Raw genomic sequence first — 22,464 nt, 5'->3', positions numbered from 1 at the left:
TCACGATCTCGTGGTCCGTGAGTTCGAGCCCCGCGTCAGGCTCTGGGCTGATGGCTCGGAGCCTGGAGCCTGTTTCCGATTCTGTGTCTCCCTCTCTTTCTGCCCCTCCCCCGTTCATGCTCTGTCTCTCTCTGTCCCAAAAATAAATAAACATTGAAAAAAATTAAAAAAAAAATAAAAATAAAAATAAACACACCAGTTGGTTTTTCTGTGCAAAAAAGTTAGTAATGCATGGACATCACAAAATTCATGCTGACTATTTTCTTAAACTTTTAAGTTAGATGATTGTTTCACTGGAAATAATGTTAGTTGTGTTGCGTCTTTCCCTGTATTTATACTTTTTATTCTGTTTTCTTGTTTAAATATCAGCAAACATTAGTGCAGATGGTAACTATGTTTTGTTCTGTCATGGTAATATTTCACCATTAAGCATGAAGCTTTGTTGTCAGTTATACTCATACTTTATCAAAGATATTTCTTCCTATCCTTAGCTTAAAGATTTTTTTTATCATAGATGGGTATTGAATTTTGTCTAACATTTTTTTCAGCTTCTTTTGAAAAGATCATGAGGTTTCTTTTTACTTACATTTAATCTGATAACAGGGAATTACATTAAGACATTTCCTAATAGCAAAACTTTCTGGCTTTACTATGATAAATCCCAATTGTCATGATATATTATTGGATTTTATTTGGTAGAATTTTTAGAAAGATTTTTATACTTGTATTTGTAAGTGAAATTGGTCTATACTTTTATCATATATTATTTTTGTTTCTTTTACCACGTCTAAAAAACTTTAGTTTTTAGAGCAGTTTTATTTTAACTGGAAGGTATAGAGGTTGAGTGGAAGGTATAGAGATTTCCCATATACCTCCTGTCCTAACACATGCATAACCTTCCCCACTATCAACATACCATACCACATTGGTACATTTGTTGTAATTCATGAACTTCCATTGACATGTTATCACCACTCAAAATCCATAGTTTACATTAGGGTTCACTCTTGACGTTGTATATTCTATGGGTTTGAACAAATGTATAATGACATGTATCTATCATTATGGGATGATACAGAATATGTTCACTGCCCTCAAAATCCTCTGTGCTCCATCTATTCATCCTTTCCCACTTCCCCCACCAGCCCCTAGCAACCAATGGATCTTTTCGTTGTCTCTTTAATTTTGTCTTTTCCAGAATATCATATACTTGGAATCATACAGTATATAGCCTTTTTCAGATTGGCTTCTTTCTTTTTTAGTGTTGAGTAATATTCTAGTGTCCGGGAATGCCACAGATTGTCCATTCACCCACTGAAGGACATCCTGGCTGCTTCCAAGTTTTGGCAATTATGAAAAAAGCTGCTATAAACATCCATGTACAGGTTTTTATGTGGACATAAGTTTTCAATTCACTTGGTTAAATACCAAGGAGCACAACTGCTGGCTCATATGCTAAGAGTATGTTTAGTTTTATAAGAAATTGACAAACTGTCTTCCAAAGTAGCTATACGATTTTGCAACCCCATCAGCAATAAATGAGAGTTCCCATTGCTCCACATTCTCATCAGCATTTGGTGTTGACTGTGCTTTGGATTTTGGACATTCTAACTATGTATGTGGTATCTTGTTATTGTCTCAATTTGCAATTCCCTAATGACACATGATGTGAAACATCTTTTCATGATGCCGATTTGCCATCTGTATGTCTTCTTTGGTGTGCTCTGTTTAGGTCTTTGACTCATTTTTTAAATCGAGTTGTTTATTTTCTCATTGCTGAGTTTTATGAGTTCTTTATATATTTTGGATAATGATCCTTTTTCAGATGTGTCTTTAGCAAATATTTTCTCCTAGACTGTGTGGCTTGTCTTCTCATTCTGTTGACACTGTATTTCTCAGAGCATAGGTTTTTAATTTCAGCAAAGTCAACTTTTTAATTATTTCTTCACAGATGATTTCCTTGGTCTTTTATCTAAAAGGTCTTTGCCATACCCGAAGTTATCTAGATTTTCTCCAAGATTATCTTCTAGGAGTTTTACAGTTTTGTGTTTTACATTTAGGTCCATAATCCATTTTGAGTTGACTCTCATGAAGGGTATGAGGTCTGTGTCTACATTCCTTTTTTATTGCTTGTGGACATCCAGCACTATCTGTGGAAAAGACTCTCTGCTCCACTGTATTGCCTTCACTCCTTTGTCAAAGATCAGCTGACTACATTTATGTGGACCTATTCTGGTCTCTTTCTTCAGTTCCATTGGTCTATTTTTCAGTTCTTTCACCAATACCACACTGTCTTGATTACTATAGATTTATATTAAGTTTTGAAGTCAGGTAATATTAGTCCTCTTGGTTCTTCTTTAATATTTGGTTGGCTATTCTGAGTTTTTTGCCTCTCTTTCCACATAAACTTTCAGATCAGTTTGTTGATACCCACAAAATAACGTGCTGAGATTTCAGTTGGGATTGCATTAATCTACATAGATCAAATAAGGAAAAACTGACATCTGACAATATTGAGTCTTCTTATTCATGAATATGAAATTTCTCCCCATTTAGTTTTTTGATCTCTTTATTCAGAGTTATGTAGTTTTCTTCAAAAAAGTTTTGTACAAGTACATCTTGTAAGATGTGGTAAGATTTATATCTGAGTATTTTGTTTTGGGGGGGCTAATATGATAATACATTTTTAATTCCAAATTCCACTTATTCATTGTTAGTAAATAGGAAAGTGATTGACTTTTATATATTAACCTGTATCCTACAAGTCTTCTATAATCCCTTATTAGTTCCAGGAGTTTTTAGGTAGGTTCTTTTGAATTTTCTATATAGAAGATCATGTCATCTGCAAACAAAAACAGTTTACAGTTTCCTTCCCTATCTGTATACCTTTTATTTCCTTTCCTTATGTTATTGCATCAGCTAGGAATTCCAGCACAATGTTGAAAAGCAGTGAAAGGAGGGCACATCCTTGCCTTCTTCCTGATCTTAATGGGAAAGCTTTGAATTTTGTACCATTAAGTATGATGTTAGCTGTAGTTTTTTGTGGTCGTTTTGTTTTGTTTGTTTTTTTGGTAGACATTCCTCATTAAGTTGAACAAGTTCCCCTCTATTCCTACTTTGCTGAGAGTTTTTATCATGGGTGGGTGTTGGATTTTGTGAAATGCTTCTGCATCTCTTGATATGATCATATGATTTTTCTTTTAGTCTGTTGATGTGATAGATTACATTAATTGATTTTTGATTGTTGAACCAACCTTGCATACCTGAAATCCCACTTCATTGTGATGTATATTTAATTTTACACATTCTTGGACTTGATATGCTAATATTTTGTTGAGGATTTTTGTATTTGTGTTCAGAAGAGACACTGCTCTGCAATTTTCTTGTAATGTCTTCATCTGGTTTTGGTATTAGGGCAATGCCAGCCTCATAGAATGAATTAGGAAATATTCCCTCTTGCTACTATTTTTTGGAAGAAATTGCAGAGAATTGTTATAATTTTGTCCGTAAATGGTAGAATTCACCAGTGAACTCATCTAGGCTGGGCTGCGTACTTTCTCTTTCAGAAGGTTATTAATTATCGATTCAATTTCTTTAATATATACAGAATTATCCAGATTATATATTTCTTCTTGAGTGAGTTTAGCAGATTGTGTCTTTCAAGGAATGAGTCCATTTCATCTAGGTTATTAAGTTTATGGGCATAGAGTTGTTCATCATATTCCTTTATTATCCTTTTAATGTCCATGGTATCTATAATGATGTCCTGTCTTTCATTTCTGATATTAGTAACTTATGTTTTCTCCCTTTTCTTCTTAGTTAACTGGCTAGAGGTTTATTTATTTTATTGGTCTTTCCAAAGAACCAGCTTTTGATTTTGTTGATTTTCTCTGACTTCTTTTTAATTTCATTGATTTCTGCTCAAATTTTTATGATTTTTTTCCCTTTTGCTTACTTCACATTTAATTTGCTCTTCTTTTTTTCTAGTTGCCTAAGGTGGAAACTTAAATTTTTAATTGTAGATCTTTCTGGTTTCTAATATATGCATCCAATGCTATAAATTTCCCTGTAAGCACTGTTTTCACTATCTTCCACAAATTTTGATAAGTTGTATTTTCATTTTAATTCTGTTAAAAATATTATTTTTAATTTTTTTAATGTTTATTTTTTGAGACAGAGAGAGAGAGAGAGAGAGTGAGCAGGGGAGGGGCAGAGAGAGAGAGAGGGAGACACAGAATCCGAAGCAGGCTCCAGTCTCCGAGCTGTCAGCACAGAGCCCGATGCGGGGCTCGAACTCACAAGCTGTGAGATCATGACCTGAGCCACAGTCAGACGCTTAACTGACTGAGCCACCCAGGCACCCCTGTTAAAAATATTTTTAGGGGCGCCTGGGTGGCGCAGTCGGTTAAGCGTCCGAGTTCAGCCAGGTCACGATCTCGCGGTCCGTGAGTTCGAGCCCCGCGTCAGGCTCTGGGCTGATGGCTCAGAGCCTGGAGCCTGTTTCCGATTCTGTGTCTCCCTCTCTCTCTGCCCCTCCCCCGTTCATGCTCTGTCTCTCTCTGTCCCAAAAATAAATAAACGTTGAAAAAAAATTTTTTTTAAATAAAAAAATATATTTTTATATTTTCCTTGGGATTTACTCTTTGACTCATGTGTTACTTGGAAGTGTGCTGTTTAATCTCCAAATATTTTACATTTTTCAGCTATATTTCTATTATTGATTTCTAGTTTAATTTCATAGAGTCTAAAAGTAGACATCGTATGATTTCTATTCTTCATACTTGTTAAGTTGTTATTTTTGGCCCCAAACTGTGGTCTCTATGGTGAATGTTCCATATGAGCTCGAAAAGAATGTTTAATCTGATGTCATTGGATGAAGTAGTCTATAGGTGTCAATTATATCCAGTTGATTAATGGTGCTGTTGAGTTCAACTCTGTCCCTACTGATTTTCTGCTCTCTAGATCTGTCCACTTCTGATAGAAAAGTGTTAAAGTTTCCAACTATAAGAGTGGATTCATCTACTTCTCCTTGCATTTCTATCAATTTTTGCCTCATGTATTTTGATGCTGTACTTTTAGGCACATACACATTAAAGATGGTTATGTCTTATTGGAGTATTGACCTCTTTATTATTATATAATGCTTCTCTTTATCTCTGATAATTTTCCTGGCTCTGAAGTCTGCTCTGTCCAAAATTAATATAGTTACTCCTATTTTCTGATTATATCTTTCTCCATTACTTTATTTTTAATAGACACATGTCTTTATATTTAAAGTGGGTGTAGGGGTGCCTGGGTGGTTCAGTTGGTTCAGTGTCTGACCCTTGATTTCGGCTCAGGTCATGATCTCATGGTCTGTGAGATAGAGCCCCACGTCAGGCTCTGTGCTGGTAGTGGGGAGCCTGCTTGGGATTCTCTCTCTCCTCTCTCTCTGCCTCTTCCTCCTTCCCCAAATAAATAAATAAACATTAAAAAAAATAAAGTGGGTTTATTATAGACAACATATACTTGGGTCGTGTTTTTGTTTTTTTTTTTAATCTACTTTGACAATCTGTCTTTTTTTATAAGAGGTTATTTTTAGGTATTCTCTACACCCAACATAGAGCTTGAACTCTGAGATCAAGAGTCTCACACTCCACTGACTGAGCCAGCCGGGAGCCCCAGTCTCTGTCTTAAGTGATGTATTTAGACCATTGACATTTAAAGTGATTATTGATATAGTCGGGTTAATATATACCATATTTGTTGCTATTTTCAATGTGTTGCCCTTGTTTTTTTATTCTTATCTTTGTCTTCCACACTTTTTCTACCTTTTCTGATTTTCACTAAAAACCATTTTATTCTTTTATTAGCTCATTTCAGATACTCTACCTCCTTCAGTCAATTTTATAATTTATAATTACCTAGAAAATGATACATCCATCAAAATTTCAAGTTCGTTTATATATTTTTTGTGTAGATAGAATTTCCAAATAATTCTTTCCTTTCTGCCATTTTGTTGCCTTTCTCACTCCAAATATATTTGGTGTTCTCTCTCTGTTAAACTTGGAATAGCAAAAGTTTTTGTCTATTTCATAAGTCTTTTCATTTTGTGTCCTCCTGATTTTATTACTGAAATCTTTTTGCGGTTTTTATAGTTTAAAAGTATTTCTACTTTCATCTCTATTATGCTGTTCTTAAATTTCATTCATTCATTCATTCACTCACTCACTCATTCATTTATATCTTTCTCACTTTTGTAAGTTGACTGCTTTAAGCAAGACTATTTCATTTAAGACTATTCCAATGATGATACATTCCTGCCCCCACCAATAATAGGAGTCCAATATCATTATTCTGCCACCAGGTGGCTGGCTAGTGATACTGATATGCTGACATAGCAGGGCTCAGGGTTGACATCTGCTATTGGTGCACTGGGTACTCTTCAGTGGTAGGGGCCAGATCCCATACATAACTTCCATCCCTACCACCATACTTTCCATGAACTCATTGAGTAATCACTGGAGCGACCAAGGAAAGTGGCTGCTGATTGACATCCATGGAGCAGGTCATCTGGTCCATCCTTTGGCCATCTGATTATTGAGAAAGTCCTCAGTCCTTGGTTAGCATTCATAACTATTCACAAATATTGTCATACTCTGGGTCAAAGTCAGGGCAATGGGAGTGGCTCACCAGGTGCAGGTGATAAAAGGGTGCATTGTTTGCAGAGAATTTAAAAATAATAATAAAGCCAACTATAAATTAGTCTTCTTTTTATTAGCAGCATGTGCTGGCAATCCTAAACAATGTCAGTGATACAATACTCCTCCCTCAAAAAATCTTTTGTTGATTTATGTTCTAAAAATTGCTTGCACCTGGGGTAGACCACTCCAAACACCTGCCCTTGGTATGTCAAAAGTTTCCATCCACTTACCCTGCCCCTAGACCTTCATATTGTCAATCCTCCAATATTATTTTTTTCTAGTCTCTGCCTACACAATCATTAGCCCCTGACTATCAGTTTAGACTCAGAACACAGGACATCTCTGTTTCCAGGAAATGTGAACAAAAAGATGTACCATTTACAATTCTGCCCATAGGGAGAATTTCTCTTCATCCTTGTCAGTTGTCATCATTGTCAATTCATCATTATCTTCATACACAATTGAGATTAATAAGTACAGAAGTCTGCATATAGTGCAGAATCATCATCCATAAATCAGGTTTCATGTTTTGTTTCCTTATTTAAATGGCCTTAGGGTGCTCTTCCTACCCATAAGGCTACATCAATGGGTTGAAGGAGATATGGTTATGCATCAAGGGTTGGAACACTCAGAACGGGCACCATATGCTCACACAGCTTACTGTTACCTTTAGACCTGCTAGAGCTCAGTCTCACAGGTTCCACTTACCCTATTGAAGAAATGCTGCTAGGCACACTTAATCTTATGGCTTGATAGATAACACCCAATTCATGATAGGCAGTTGATAGCAAACTAGATAGAGCCCACATCTAGGACAGCAACTGATTGTACTTCCTAATTAATTTTTCAAGAATCCAATAACATTCTCCAAAAAGATTTGTTGTCTTCACAGGTCATGGGATAGAAGAAGTCACCACTCCTGCATCTTTCAAGTTTGTAATGAAGTCAAATAATCTTTGCAATATCTCTAAGAGTGAGTATTACTTTTGATTTACTGTTCATTCATGTTCTTGAAGTTATTTGCAAAAAACTGTTCATAATAGTCCTTTACTATCCTTTTATCTCTCTCTCTCTCTCTTTTTGGGGGGGGCGGGGAGAGAGAAGAGAACATGAGCAGGGGAGGGGCAGAGGGAGAGGAAAATAGAGAATCTGAAGCAGGCTCCACGCCCAGCACAGAGCCGACTCTGGGCTCCCTGTCACGACCATGAGATCATGACCTGTGCCAAAATCAAGAGTTGGAAGCTTAGCCAACTGACCCACTCAGGTGCCCCTACTATTCTTTTAATACTTCTAGGATCTGTAATGATGAACTCTCTTTCACTCACACAACAGGGGCTTGTGTTTTCTTTCTTTTTCCCCATTGCCCTAACCATACTCTATTAATCTTACTAATCTTTTCAAAGAACAATTTTTTTACTTTGTTACTTCTTCTATTGTCTGTCCATTTTCTGTATCACTGATTTCATTTTTCTACTTAATTTTGGTTAAGATTCCTCTTATTTTTTCTCTTATCTTAGGGTGGAAGTGTGGATTCTTGACTTTAAACCTTTTCTAATATAAACACTTAAAAGTATAAATTTCCCTCTGTGTACTGCTTTAACTGTTTCCTTTTAATTTGAAATATCTTCATTACCATTCAGTTTAAAACATCTTCTAATTTCCACTGTGATTTATTTGTTTTGATTCATAAATTATTTATAAGTATATTGTCTAATCCAAGAACTTGAGAATTTTTTAGACAGTTTTTTGCTATTGATTTATAATTTAATTCTGTTGTTTTTAGAAAATATATTCTGAATAATTTTCTAAGCTCTATAACTTATGACACTTGTTTTAGGTCCTGAGAGTACAAGCTTAATCTTACTATTTGTAGTACAATAGGGTGTGGGACAAAGTAGGCACTCCATAAATATTTGATGAATAAACAAATGAATGAAGAGTAGCCACATTCAAACAGAATAAAGTGATGCACAAATTACAGAGGTCAAAAGAAAGTAGTGAAATCTCTACTCTAGTAGTCAAATGATGGGGCAGCAGCATTTAACTTTTCTACAGATGAGAGTGCAAAGTCCTTTTTCTGTTACAGTTGGATCTTGAGAAAGCACAGAAAGAATGTGAGAAATCCTGTAACCAAAAGATGAGAACCAAGGATAAAGTCTTAAGAAACAAACAGCAAATGCTGGGGATAGAAAGAAAATAAGCCAAAGGGATCAGAATCTAAAGTGAGACTTCACCTCTCCAGGTAGTCAAGATTTGACTAGTTTATTAATTGTTATTTGTGGACTACCAATGATTTTAGAAAGCCTCATCGGGATTATGTATATTTTAACAACTGACATATGGCCTAAGATACCTCTAAGTAAACCTATGTATTGGTTCTTTTGTTTCTAAACCAATGACTGTTGCTTTCAATGTCTTGAATGAAGTATCCCATAAAATACAATCACCAGCTAGATGTCCTAGTAGATGCTCCAGATATTTCAGTCCACCAGAGCCCCATCCACACAGAATGATTATGGACAGCTGGGACACTCCCTGATTTAATGATTTAGATTGGTCAGTCTTACAAATAGTAGAGAAACAATCTCTCATATGGGAGCACCAGCTGGTCTTGTTACAGCATAGAATTTCTTAACCCAGAAGGAGTTTAAACAAGAAAGAAATAAAGCATTTCATGATTAACCCCTTCCCCCAGGAAAACTGCTTTCTGAAAGCACATATTTTGGAGTTTCTTACCTATACCATTTCATCCAATTGAAAATTAGAAGAAAATTGGACAAATTTTCATAGAATGCTTTTTTTTAGTGTAACTTTTTCTGTGTGGATACAACAGAACTATATCATTGGTTTCCATTCTTATCTTTAGTAGTTTAATTTTTCTACTTAATTTTGGTTAAGATTCCTTTTAATCCCATAGTGATGGTTGTTCAGATTGTTGCCAGTGTTTTGCTATTGTAATAAATACTACAGTGACTACTTTTCTTATTATGCTCTTATGATATTTACCCTTTAAAATAAATGTTAAAGGGGCGCCTGGGTGGCGCAGTCGGTTAAGCGTCCGACTTCAGCCAGGTCACGATCTCGCGGTCCGTGAGTTCGAGCCCCGCGTCAGGCTCTGGGCTGATGGCTCAGAGCCTGGAGCCTGTTTCCGATTCTGTGTCTCCCTCTCTCTCTGCCCCTCCCCCGTTCATGCTCTGTCTCTCTCTGTCCCAAAAATAAATAAACGTTGAAAAAAAAAAATAAATAAAAAAATAAAATAAAATAAATGTTAAAAAGTGGAATTTCATTTCTGTAGCCTGACTAGTTAGCAAAATTCCAAGCAGAGTAAATATTATGATGAGTTCTTTGACACCATTCAAAGAAAAAATTTTCTGGTTTTGTAAATTTTCTAACTTCTTATTTAAATTTCTTTAAAAATAGGGGCACCTGGGTGGCTCAGTCGGTTAAGTGTCCGACTTCAGCTCAGGTCATGATCTCTCAGTCAGTGAGTTCGGGTCCTGCATCGGGCTCTGTGCTGACAGCTCAGAGCCTGGAGCCTGCTTCAGATTCTGTGTCTCCCTCTCTCTCTGCTCCTCCCTCACTCATGCTCTGTCTCTGTCTCTCAAAGATGAATAAATGTTAAAAAAAATTTTTTAAATAAATAAATTTCTTTAAAAATAAAAAAGCAACTTCTTAAAAGAAAAAAAAAAGAACTCTAGGCCGAGGTTTGCAGCAGCTAGAAGCTTCTGGGGCAACTCTATTGACCACTGTGTCTAAAACTCACCTCTGCAGTTTGGAAGACTATAACTTAGGACACAAAAGGCTTGCAAGTCCCCACAAGGCTTTCTTTTTCACCTGGAAGAACGGAAAATACAGAATTCGGTAAGAGACATCTGTTTCCTCTATTTGGCTTTCCTTGGATTAAGATATTGCATTTTCTAATTGTTTTTCTCCCATTCAAGAGCTGCCTTTCCTTGAGAGGCAGAGCAGGGAGAGGTCTTTTTTCAGTCTTTGCTTCTGAGGCTTGGCGACCCAGTGTCCTTGCTGCATCTGGAGGTCACCTTTGCTGCAAGCTGTTCATGTATTTGACATGCTTAATCTCATCAATCAGACCTGAAGAGGCCTTCAGGCCTTCAACGATCCTGAAGAGGCGTTCAGACTGTTCTGGAATTAGGTATATATCAATATGGGGGACTATTAGACCACAGACCAAATGATTTAGTATACATACACAACCTTTTAAGGTTAACTGCATGTTACACAAAATATTTTGTGAGAATATATGTTGACTGTATTCCCCTAACATCAGACTGTAAAATGTTAAATAAGGGGGAAAAAGTGCTTTTTTGGAATAATTATCGTTGCTTTTTGGAGTGTGGTTGAGACGTGAAGTAGAAAAATAAGAAAATATGTTAGCTTACCAAGCACTCAAATAAATAGTATTTTCATGTTCTTTAGGTATTTAATATTAATATATAAAAATTATATTTTGATACATTTTCTTACTTGTCATCAAGGTTCAAAATTTTCATGAAAATTCAGATTTATAAGAAAAAGTTAATTTCAGACGACATTATGGAAGGATTCATAATAGCTCCTTGCCCATGACTGCATACAGTCAATTAATCTCCCTGGGTCTTGGGTTCCTCATCAATAAATGTTGAACTCAACAGTTTCTAAATAACCCTCTCACCCTAAATTCCATGATTCTATGTATTTGGAATGAAATGATTCATTGCTCTATAAGTCACATATCTCTCTGAAGAATGCAAGGAGTTAACAAAAAAATCTCAGGATATAAATACGGACTTTTTGTGAACTGCCAATAATCTATTATTTATTTGAAAATACCCTACAAATAGTTTATTGATGTAGTCCTTTCTACAAGAGTTTCAATTTAAGAGGAAACCACACACACACACACACACACACACACACACACACACACCACACACACAAAGAGGAAATCACTATTCTAGCTCTATGTATGTAGTATGGCAGGGTTGGGAGAAAACTTTCAAAAATCTTCCTCAACATTGAAAAGAGTAAGGACAAGCTTGGAAGACTGTAAAAATCTGGACTTTGAATCACAGATGAAAAAAACTTCAGTTTAATCAAGTATGAGGTCATGTTTCATGTGGTCTATTTTCTTCTGCTTTGTAATGCAGTTGTAGATGCTGAATTTTAATGAAACTCTTCATTGATTGATTGGTGATAATGCTAATCAGTTTTCAACATTACATCTAATTGTTTTATGGCCCAGTTTGACTATTTCAGACCCAGAATAAAGGCAGCAGAATGGTGAAAGAACACCAGATAAAGCCAGGGAGACCTGGATTACAGGCTACACTCTATGACCTTGGACAAATGGATTAAACTTCTGGGTCTCAATTTCCTCTTTTATAAAATGAGAATATTGAATTGCTTAGGTCTCTTCCTCCTTTAAGACTCTATGGTTCGGGGCGCCTGGGTGGCGCAGTCAGTTAAGCGTCCGACTTCAGCCAGGTCATGATCTCGCGGTCTGTGAGTTCGAGCCCCACGTCGGGCTCTGGGCTGATGGCTCGGAGCCTGGAGCCTGTTTCCGATTCTGTGTCTCCCTCTCTCTCTGCCCCTCCCCTGTTCATGCTCTGTCTCTCTCTGTCCCAAAAATAAATAAAAAACGTTGAAAAAAAAATTAAAAAAAAAAAGACTCTATGGTTCTATGAAAGAGCTGGCCAACAGTTCTTCTCATTGCCTATCAAGATTCTAATTCATCCCTGATTCTAATTCTAATAGAATTGATTTACAATCAGAATTTCTTGCTTTCACATTAATAATGACAATAATGACAACAAACCATCACTCTTTTACCCCTTCTGGCTCATGAGTGTCTCATTCTCAAATATAGGATCCAACTCTAGAAATGGGAAGAAAGGCTCACAGATAGAAAGAAAGGATAGAGAATTTGAAAAAGAAGCTCAAGCACAGATTTTCACCCCAAGGGATAAGGAAATGGAATAGGCATATTAATGAAGATTCTTTACTGCAGGTGGCATTAGCCTAACTCAAACAAATGCAGGCAAATTAAGAGAATTTATTAACTCTCATAAATAGAATGTTTGGAAGATTCATCTGGCATCAGGTACACCTGGATTAAGGCTCATGAATGGCAATATCAGGACTCTGTCTCACCCCCTTCTTTGACAGGGTGTTCTACAACAGGTTCTTTCCAGATCACCAACAAGATGGCGGCTGAAAGCTGAAGACTCTAAATCTATATAAGCTTAATAACCAAGAAAGAGAAACATGTTTTGTTTTGTTTCCCAAATAACCCCAGGAGAAAGTGCCAGAAATGAATAATCTGTTGATCTGACTTGATCACATACTCATCTCTGTACCAATCAGTGTGGCCTATGGGATGGGTTCCCTGATTTATGGGTACAGTGTAGGTGATGTTTCCACTTCTGTAGCTGAAGAAGGGAGTGTACCCAGGCCTATGAAACACACATGGAATGGGCTGCTCATAGGAAAGATGGGTTTTATATTCTAAACAAGTGGGGAAATCATGCTAGAAAGATCACAGATGGAAGGTCACTAAAATAGATTTCATTGGACATTGCAAACCAAGGGTAGAAGGTAGTTACCCTGGATGATGAGTTCTGATAAGAATGATTCTGAGCTATGTGAAGTCTCACTGTCGATGAGTGTGAAGACTGATCAGCAATGTCTGCAGTGGAAACTGTGCCACTGAGCCAACAGAGGTAGGCAAACCTCACACTTGCTATCCCTTCCTAGTGTGAAATCATGATTCATTTCCTACCAAGTATGGTCAATTCAACCACCAGCTCTTTAGAATATCACAAGGATAGGCCCTTCTTTTGAAAATTCCCATTTGTTCATGCTTACAAAGCTACTGAGATCCTTAGAGATGGGAACCCCTCCCATGTTGGAAATTTTGACATTTTATTTGAAGTTATGCAAACCTTTAGGACACAAAGAATGATCCTAGCTAGCAATGGTTCTTAACAAAGAATGTACATCAGAATCACCTAGGTAGTTATTTTTAAATTTTTTTTATGTTTATTTTTATTTTTGAGAAAGAGAGACAGAGCATGAGGAAGGGACGGGCAGAGAGAGAGAAGGAGACACAGGATCTGAAGCAGGCTCCAGGTTCTGAGCTGCCAGCACAGAGCCCGAAGCAGGGCTCAAACTCACGAACCATGAGATCGTGACCTGAGCCAAAGTCAGTCACTCAACTGACTGAGCCACCCAAGCACCTCTAGGTAGTTATTTTTAAATATATATGACTGGCCTCTAACCCCAAACTTTCTGATCCAATACAGCTTGGTAAGATCCTAGAATAGTGAAACAGAACTATTATCTATGAAAGTTATACATGCTCATAGTAAAAACAAACAAAACAGGACAGAGAGGTACAACATGAAAAGTAGAAAGTCCCTTCCCAGGAAGGATTTAGGTGGGGAAGGGGGGAAAAGGAAATTTTCCTTTGTCTTACATAAATGTCTATATTGTTTGAAATGCTTTTTTATAACACGCCTGAATCAGTTTTGTATTTTACAATGAGCATGATAATCTAAAACACTTATTTCTATCAGAAACTACAATGTCCCTGCCAGCCAAATTGTCATCACTGAGGCTATTCTATTTGCAGGTAACAAAAATGGCATAAAATACTTTTAAAAGTTCTCTTGGAGGGGCACCTGGGTGGCTCAGTCAGTTGAGTGTCCGATTTCGGCTCAGGTCACAATCTCATGGTTCATAGGTTCAAACCTGCGTCAGGCTCTGTGCTGACAGCTGAGAACCTGGAGCCCGCTTCAAATTCTGTGTCTCCTTCTCTCTCTCTGCCCCTCTCCCACCCGTGCTCTGTCTCTCAAAAATAAATAAATGTAAAAAAAAAAGTTCTTTTTGAGACAACATGCTTTTCTTACTCCCCTGAAGTTAACCCTGTGGACAGTTTATATATTCTTTCAGAAGCTTCCTATACATATAAGTATATATATATCACAAAGGAGGCACAAACCCAAAGTGTGTGTGTGTGTGTGTGTGTGTGTGTGTGTGTGTGTGTACCTCCTTTTATTATGGTAAATGATGGAATTATATTATACCTCCTTTTATTATGGTAAATGAGGAATTATACTATTATGCATATCCTGTTCTACAATTTGCTTTATTTCCTTAATTATTTGGGCCTCTTTCCATAGGATCTACCTATATTTTCATAAAATCTACCTCCTTTTAGTGACTTCATAATATTCCAAGATTTTTCCCGTTTACTAATAATGCTCAGCCCACATTCTTTTAAATATTTATCTGGGCACTGTGCAAGTACAGCTATGGAATATATTCCTACTTAAGTCACATTAGTATATATATATATATACATTTAAAATTTTTGATGAACACTATTGAATTGCCCTCCAAAAAATTACACCAACTTACAGACCTACCTACACTATACAGCAATATCTGTCTTCCCTATTCTCAGATGTCAAGTATATTTCAAAGAAAGCTTCCCAGGTCACCTTGAAACATAATCCTGATCAATAACCACTGTGCTTGAAGGTTGTCACCTAAAAAAAACCTGTTATTTGTTTTTAGAATTGTTTTATATCTTAAGATACCTCTTAGAATAAGAAGTCATATGTAGAAAGACTAAATTCTAGGAATCATATCCATTTGGATCTCTTTATATCCTATAACTGGTATTGAATGCTAGGGGCCTGTGAGACTTTGGATGAAGTCATTAGCATTTCTGGCCATGGAAGCCACCCAGAGATGCAATTCAGTGGCTGCAAGATGAAGCTTTTCTGTCTGGACTTTTCTCTGGCCTGGGAGCCATAGTGTGATTCTGACTGCTCAGAGATGGCTTAGGCAAGGCTGAGCACATCCAGAGGAACAAAGCATTTAGAACTTTCTTTTAAAAAAAAAAAAAAAAAAAGCTTTTTTTGTGGGGGAGCAGGGGTGCCTGGGTGGCTCAGTTGGTTGAACAACTGACTTCGGCTCAGGTCATGATCTCGCGGTCCATGAGCTCGAGCTCCACGTCGGGCTCTGTGCTGACAGCTTGGGGCCTGGAGCCTGCTTCAGATTCCATGTCTCCCTCTCTTTCTGCCCCTCCCTCACTCGTGCTCTGTCTTGCTCTGTCTCACTCTCTCAAAAATAAATAAATGTTAGAAAAAAATTTTAAGTAGCTTTTTTTTTAACATTTATTTATTTTTGAGAGACAGAGCAAGACAGAATGTGAGTGGGGGAGGGAGAGAGAGAGAGAGGGAGACACAGAATCCAGAGCAGGCTCCAGGCTCCGAGCTGTAAGCCCAGAGCCCAATGCGGGGCTTGAACCCATGAATTGTGAGATCATGACCTGAGCCAAAGTCAGATGCTTAATTGACTGAGCCCCCCCAGGCACCCCGACAACTTTCTTGAATAGAGATTTCCACAAGAATAAAGTATAACCCCAGGTATTTTATACCCACACTCATACACACACAACATTTTGTGGTGAGAAACAATGTTGTGTATTCTTAACTTTGAGGAGATTTAGCAATTGGCCAGGAAAAGTGGGAACTTTCTCAAGTTTGTGTTAGGGTAACTGAATTACATTTATGGCATTGAATAGGCGAATTCCTAACCTATGGGACTAAATAAAGTACCCAGATAATCTAAAACGATTATTTCAGTCAATAACTACAATGTCCATCCCAATCAAACTGTCTTCACTGAGGTTGTTTTAGTCGCTAGTGACAAAAGAACAATTTAAGCTAGCTTAATACACAAACAAAACAAGATGTGGGCACATTAGTATTAGGATACAGGGTTGCTCACAAACACGGAAGGCAGGGATTGTGAAAGGGACTAGACACATGAGTGAAGAAGCCCCATGTTTCCCAGTCAGTACTTGCCTCTACCTCATACTTCTCCCTCCACTTAGCCTTTTTTATCTCCTCTGTTCTCTCTGCAGGGCAACACACCATGCCTTTGCCAACCCTTGTGGGCAGATGGATATTTCACTGCTCTTGAACTTCCATCAGCTCCATTTCAATAACATGCTGGGTCTACCCGGGCTATCTCAGAATCTGATTTTCAAATTTTTGAGAGAATCCAACTGGCCCATTCAACCTTGGCCAGAGAAGGTGGGTTCATGTAACAGTATACTAGCAGCTAAAGTTTATCAGGTGCTAACTACACTTTATAAGCGTTACCTTTATAGAGCCTTTGGGGGGGTGCCTGGGTGGCGCAGTCGGTTAAGCGTCCGACTTCAGCCAGGTCACGATCTCGCGGTCCGTGAGTTCGAGCCCCGCGTCGGGCTCTGGGCTGATGGTTCAGAGCCTGGAGCCTGCTTCCGATTCTGTGTCTCCCTCTCTCTCTGCCCCTCCCCCGTTCATGCTCTGTCTCTCTCTCTCGCAAAAATAAATAAACGTTGAAAAAAAAAAATTTATAGAGCCTTTGGGGCCCTCCTTTATCAGGACACTGGTACAGTTTTCAGAAAAAGAGGGTTAATTGCAAGTTGTGCAGATGTCCTAAAAGATGTCCATGACTCAAATCTTTCTCTCAGAGCATGAGAAAATTATATGCAGAGAGAAAGACACGCACATAAAAAGCTAACTTGAGCCTTGTACTCAGTTCAATAATGCCACAATGGGAATAAGGACAGGACTTAAAGAGTCTCAAATAGGGGCGCCTGGGTGGCGCAGTCGGTTAGGCGTCCGACTTCAGCCAGGTCACGATCTCGCGGTCCGTGAGTTCGAGCCCCGCGTCAGGCTCTGGGCTGATGGCTCAGAGCCTGGAGCCTGTTTCCGATTCTGTGTCTCCCTCTCTCTCTGCCCCTCCCCCGTTCATGCTCTGTCTCTCTCTATCCCAAAAATAAATAAACGTTGAAAAAAAAAAAATTTAAAAAAAAAAAAAAAAAGAGTCCCAAATACCTGAGTTCTAATTCTAACTCCAACAAGTTTATGAACTGTGTGGCTTGGACAAGTTCCTTTACTTCTCTGCTCAATTCCCTTTTCTTTCTGTGAAAGCGTGATAATAGTACATATCGCATGACACAGTGTGCACAGAGTGATTGAGTTCCGCTACCTCTGAAGCCCCTAAACATCAGCAAGTAGTTATGAATGCTTCGTCTGTAACAAGGAAATGTCCAAAAGAGATGGGCCCCAACAGGAAGGGAAAGATGGAGAAGTAAGGAGTCTGCTTGCCCTGGTGAGCATTATCATTATATATAATATCACTATATAATAATAAGAGCTAATAGTTCTCAATTATTGTGTATACTGTGGAGGAGGTGCTTTACATATATTTATGTGTATTAGCTGAGTTACTATTATTGCCCCATTTGGAGGCACAGAGAGCCTAAGTAACTTGTCCTAGGTCACACAGCTAGTAAGCTGCAGAAGTACGACGTGAGGATAGACAGTCTGGCTCCAGAGCTCACATCTTAGTCACTACTCTGCAGTGCCTTCAGGCCAACTGTATCATAGTCTATCCTGCCATGTGTCCCTGAACTAGAGAGGTGTTTGTGGATATACCGGCACAGAGAGAAGACAGTGTGCCTTCCCGTTTTCAAACTTGCTAGAATCCCCCCCCTTGTTTATTCCACATGCCCCCTTTAATGAGGTTACCTCATCAGAATTAATGGATTGTTATTCTTCTTGATCCATGGTGTAAATTGTAAACTCTGAGATAGTTTGCCTACCACACTTAGTTTAAGATTTGGAAGGTTTACTTGCAAAAGCTCTTAGAAGCACCCATGAATAAACAAGAGCGAAAAGTTAAACCAAGGATAGACATTTTTGTTTGCACTTTTTTTCAAATCTATCCAAACAACTGGATTCAAAAGCTTTCTCTGACACCATAAGCAAATACTTCTTCCCCAGGCACAGACAGCCTGTCAGAGACAACACAGGCCCACTGCTGTGATACTTGGAGAAATTTATAAATGATGCAAAACTTCATATTTTTGCCAGGTTCTGCCTTAAAAGAGTCCCAAAGAGCACAACATCAATGAGTGGTAGTGAAAGCTGATGACTTCTAAGAGAATCAGAGGACATACATGTGGCAGACGCCATTGGTCAGCTGGCCTAACTCCCATTCTCAAAAACCCACCTCCTTTGGCATCCTCCATTATAAAGGCTAGAAAAGTCTAATATTTGCCTTCCTGCTCTGCTGCAGCTAGGGCTGGCTATGTGAAACAGTTTGAGTTCCAATGAGGGATAAGCAGAATTCTCCAGGGGTTTCTGACAAATCTTTGCTTTTCTGATATAAAGGACAGATGTCACTGGCCCCACTTCTTCTGCCCACTGCCTTCTGTTTCTTCTTCTTCTTCTTCTTCTTTAATGTTTATTTATTTATTTTGAGAGAAGAGAGAGAGAGAGAGAGAGAGAGAGAGCACATGCATGTGAATGAAGGAAGGGCAGAGAGAGAAGGAGACAGAAAATCCCACGTAGGCTCCACCCTGTCAGTGCAGAGCCCAACAATGGGGCTCAATCCCATGAACCATGAGATCATGACCCGAACTGAAATCAGGAGTCAGGTGCCTAACCGACTGAGCTACCAAGGTGCCCCCATTTTTTGCCTTTTAATTTTACACCTATCCATATATCTTTTAGAAATCTCCCAGAAGTTGGGTTAAAGACCATTGCTTAATCAAATCACTAAAATGACTCATAGGGCACTGATAATCAAAATGAGTTCTCTTTATAGTTTATCTCCTAATGATAATACTTATTTTTTTTATTTTTTTTATTTTTTGTTAACGTTTATTTATTTTTGAGACAGAGAGAGACAGAGCATGAACAGGGGAGGGTCAGAGAGAGAGGGAGACACAGAATCCAAAACAGGCTCCAGGCTCTGAGCAGTCAGCACAGAGCCCAACGCGGGGCTCGAACTCACGGACCGCGAGATCGCGACCTGAGCTAAAGTCGGACACTCAACCGACTGAGCCACCCAGGCGCCCCGATAATACTTATTTTAATGTAACACGAGTATCCCATTGTTAATGGTAGGGTGGTATCATGCATTATAACCAAACTTACTGTTAGTCTAATACACACATGAAGTCCAAAAGAGTGTACAAAACCATTTTTTACTCTAGGCCTTAGTTGTGTATTTCAATTTTACAGAGTTCGTGGTTGAGAGAAATGGCTGTGGTCGTTTGTTCTACTTCACCCTTCTCCAGCTCTCAAAAAGATCCTCCTAAACAGGCCCTAAAGGTCACCCATGTGAGCACCCCCTCCTGGACACTAGGAAACCAACCTCTCACTCCCTGAACACCCTCTTCTCTTCCCCTACACCTAGAGATGGGTGGAGAGATTCATGGGAGCCAAATGAACCCCATTAATTAATATCATTGAGTACATAACAGGCAGTCAAATGTTCATTAAAAGAATAAATTAAAAAGGAGTATCTACCATAGAGTATGGGTTTCTAGAGAGGTTTTCCAGAGAATGTGGTCTGTCTTAGTCACTTTGGGCTGCTACAACAAAATACCACAAACCGGGGGCTTATAAACAACAGAAATTTATTTCTCTCAGTCCGGAGACTGAGAAGTCCAAGATCGTGGTGCTAGCAGATTTGGTGTTTGGTAAGAGTCGATTTGGTGTCTGGTAAGAGTCCACTTCTTCACGGATGGCTGTCTTCTCACTGTGCCCCACATGGCAAAAGGCACAAGGGATGTCTCTGGGGCCTCTTTTATAAGGGCACTAATCCCATTCATGAAGGCTCCTCCTTCATGACCTGATCACCTCCCAAAAGGGATCCCTCCCTAATTTAGGTACTTCCTAATACCATCCCCTTGGGGGTTAGGATTTTAACATTTGAATTTTGAGAGGACACAAACATTCATTCCAAGCATGGTCTAAACAGTCTTGGACATCATTTGTGACTTAGCCAAGTGGAGAGGCGATAGGGAGAGCAAGCCAGAAAGAATCCACAGCATGAAGCGAGGTGTTTTACATGAATACAAGAGTGGTGCACTGGGAGAAGTAGAAGTAATTTCGTGCCGCAAAAGTATGGAGTGCGAAGCAGAGAAGTTGGCAGAGATTGAATCAGCATGGCTGTTGGCGATGCAGAAATGTTTGAAGGGTTTTTAAGAAAGAAATTGTGGTTGCTTTGGATTTCACAAAAATCACTTTGGGGACAGTTAGGGGGGTGGATTCAAGACAAGAGACTGGATTCAAGGGAGGGAGGCTCATTTTGAGTTCCTGGAAAATAAGAGGCCATAAGGTTCAAACTAGTTAATCCATTCCCAAATATACTAAAGCACAAATTTCAACATTTCAAAGCACTCCACTGTGTTGAATTCAAGTCAACCATGTGCGGAGTTGTGTACCAGCCAGGCAGTGAAAAGCAAGGCTGACCCGAAGGGCCCCCAGTCTCTCTGAAAGGGAGGTGGCAACAAAGACTAGGGAGCAGGATGGGGAAGAACCTAACTGTGAGTAAGCAAGTGCCTGGTGTTGGGGGCACCTGGCACTTTCACCACTTCTCATCCCTTACAGCTCTGACGATTCTGAAGACCAGAAGGTGAGAGCCACAACCAAGAACATACAGTGACCAGCCGGGAATAGTCTCTGGCTCCTAGACCCAATTTGGGGCCCTAAATTCCAGATGACAAAACCTGCTGCATAAAAATAGTTCAATTAAACTCTAAAATAAAATGATCCCTTGTTCTTAAAAACAAAACAAGCACAGTTTTTCAGCAAAATGTCACGAACCTGCATGAAACTGTAATTTGGGAAGTTGTAAAAATATGGCTGTGCCACCCCGCCAGCCAACGCCTGTCACGTGACCATAGAAATCGGGCTCCGCCCTGGGGCTCCACCTTGCCTGGTCCGTGCGAGGCTGTGTGAGGGTGAAACCGGGGTGGGAGGTCAGCTACACAAGATGGTCCATTTAACAGCTGATCTGCTGGGACCAGTGCCTAAGAAGTTAATTTCTAGCTTTGAGATGGTTTCTGGTAATTGTAGGTAATTTAAAATATAATTTCAATTTAGTTGGGAAAAAAAAAACTCTGTTTGCAGTGTTTGTGCTCATCACTCTAATTTAAGGTCTAGAATGTGGGATGAACTGCGCTTCAGTACACGCCCATTTTGCATCTTCCTGATTTTACCACCAGTGATTATAAAAACAGCCTCAGCAAACCTCAGTCTGCATTGCAAGACAGATGCGGCAAAGCTCAGATATAAAGTTTCACATTGCTGGAAGGTTAACTGTTGTGCATGTTAATGATTATCAGACAGATGAAGAAAACCACAAGGCTCCAAAATGCAAAAGCCCCTCAAAAAAATCCAACTTGCCCATGTTTATAATAAGGCCACTTTATTATTACTTTTTTTCAAAGAAGGATGACTATGGCTGAGCTCAGTGTGGTCTGCATATGCAAGCTTAATGGAGGAATAATGACACAAGGCTGCTTGTGAGCGGGCCAAGAGAGCTTCTCTCCCGGCCATGTGTTAACAAAGTGCTCCACGCTGAGCCCCAGCATCTACAATTTTGCAGGGTTCAGAGACTTCCTACCAGAGTGAGATCGAGTATTTTAAACGTACAGGTTTAAGTGAAGGAGAAACTTAAGGATGTACTGTGTGCGGTTTTATAGAGATTTTTGAAAACTTGTCCAAAATGTGAATGGGAGGGTGACTCAATGGCAGGCACCCTGGTAATTATTTAGAACCCAAAGCACTATCATGAGCCAAATCAGCCACTGTTGCTCTCCTAGCACACATGCAGCCAAATGATTAAGAAAATAGCTGAAATGAGCTCTTGATCCGACAACCTCACATACAGTCTTCCATTTACCAGCTTGCAAAACTCTCTG

General features: G+C 38.9%; 1 protein-coding gene across 13 annotated transcripts in view; it reads left to right on the top strand.

The window, feature by feature from the left end:
• LOC147579951 (uncharacterized) overlaps nucleotides 1-22,464 on the top strand; it is a 366,722-nt gene that overhangs the window by 48,877 nt on the left and 295,381 nt on the right. For 4 of the 13 annotated variants that reach the window (XR_015252363.1, XR_015252362.1, XR_015252361.1 and 1 more), the window contains exon 2: nucleotides 16,618-16,789. The exons of 2 other annotated variants lie outside the window; for them this stretch is intronic. Coding sequence is in view for 2 of the 11 variants with exons in the window: in XM_086709726.1 (XP_086565852.1) it covers nucleotides 16,618-16,789 (172 nt within the window). In the remaining 9 variants the exon portion in view is untranslated. Of the gene's footprint in view, nucleotides 1-7,575; nucleotides 7,657-10,454; nucleotides 10,545-10,624; nucleotides 11,464-16,617; nucleotides 16,790-21,148; nucleotides 21,311-22,464 lie in introns of those variants that run through there. 7 more of the 13 variants (XR_015252367.1, XR_015252368.1, XR_015252364.1 and 4 more) reach the window with 6 other exon arrangements.

This window comes from Puma concolor, chromosome B3, assembly GCF_028749965.1.
Source record: "Puma concolor isolate L17-30 chromosome B3, mPumCon1.1.hap2, whole genome shotgun sequence".
NCBI classification, from domain to species: domain Eukaryota; kingdom Metazoa; phylum Chordata; class Mammalia; order Carnivora; family Felidae; genus Puma; species Puma concolor.
The sequence above is the reverse complement of the archived record's forward strand: the minus strand, read 5'-3'. Positions and strand labels throughout refer to the sequence as shown.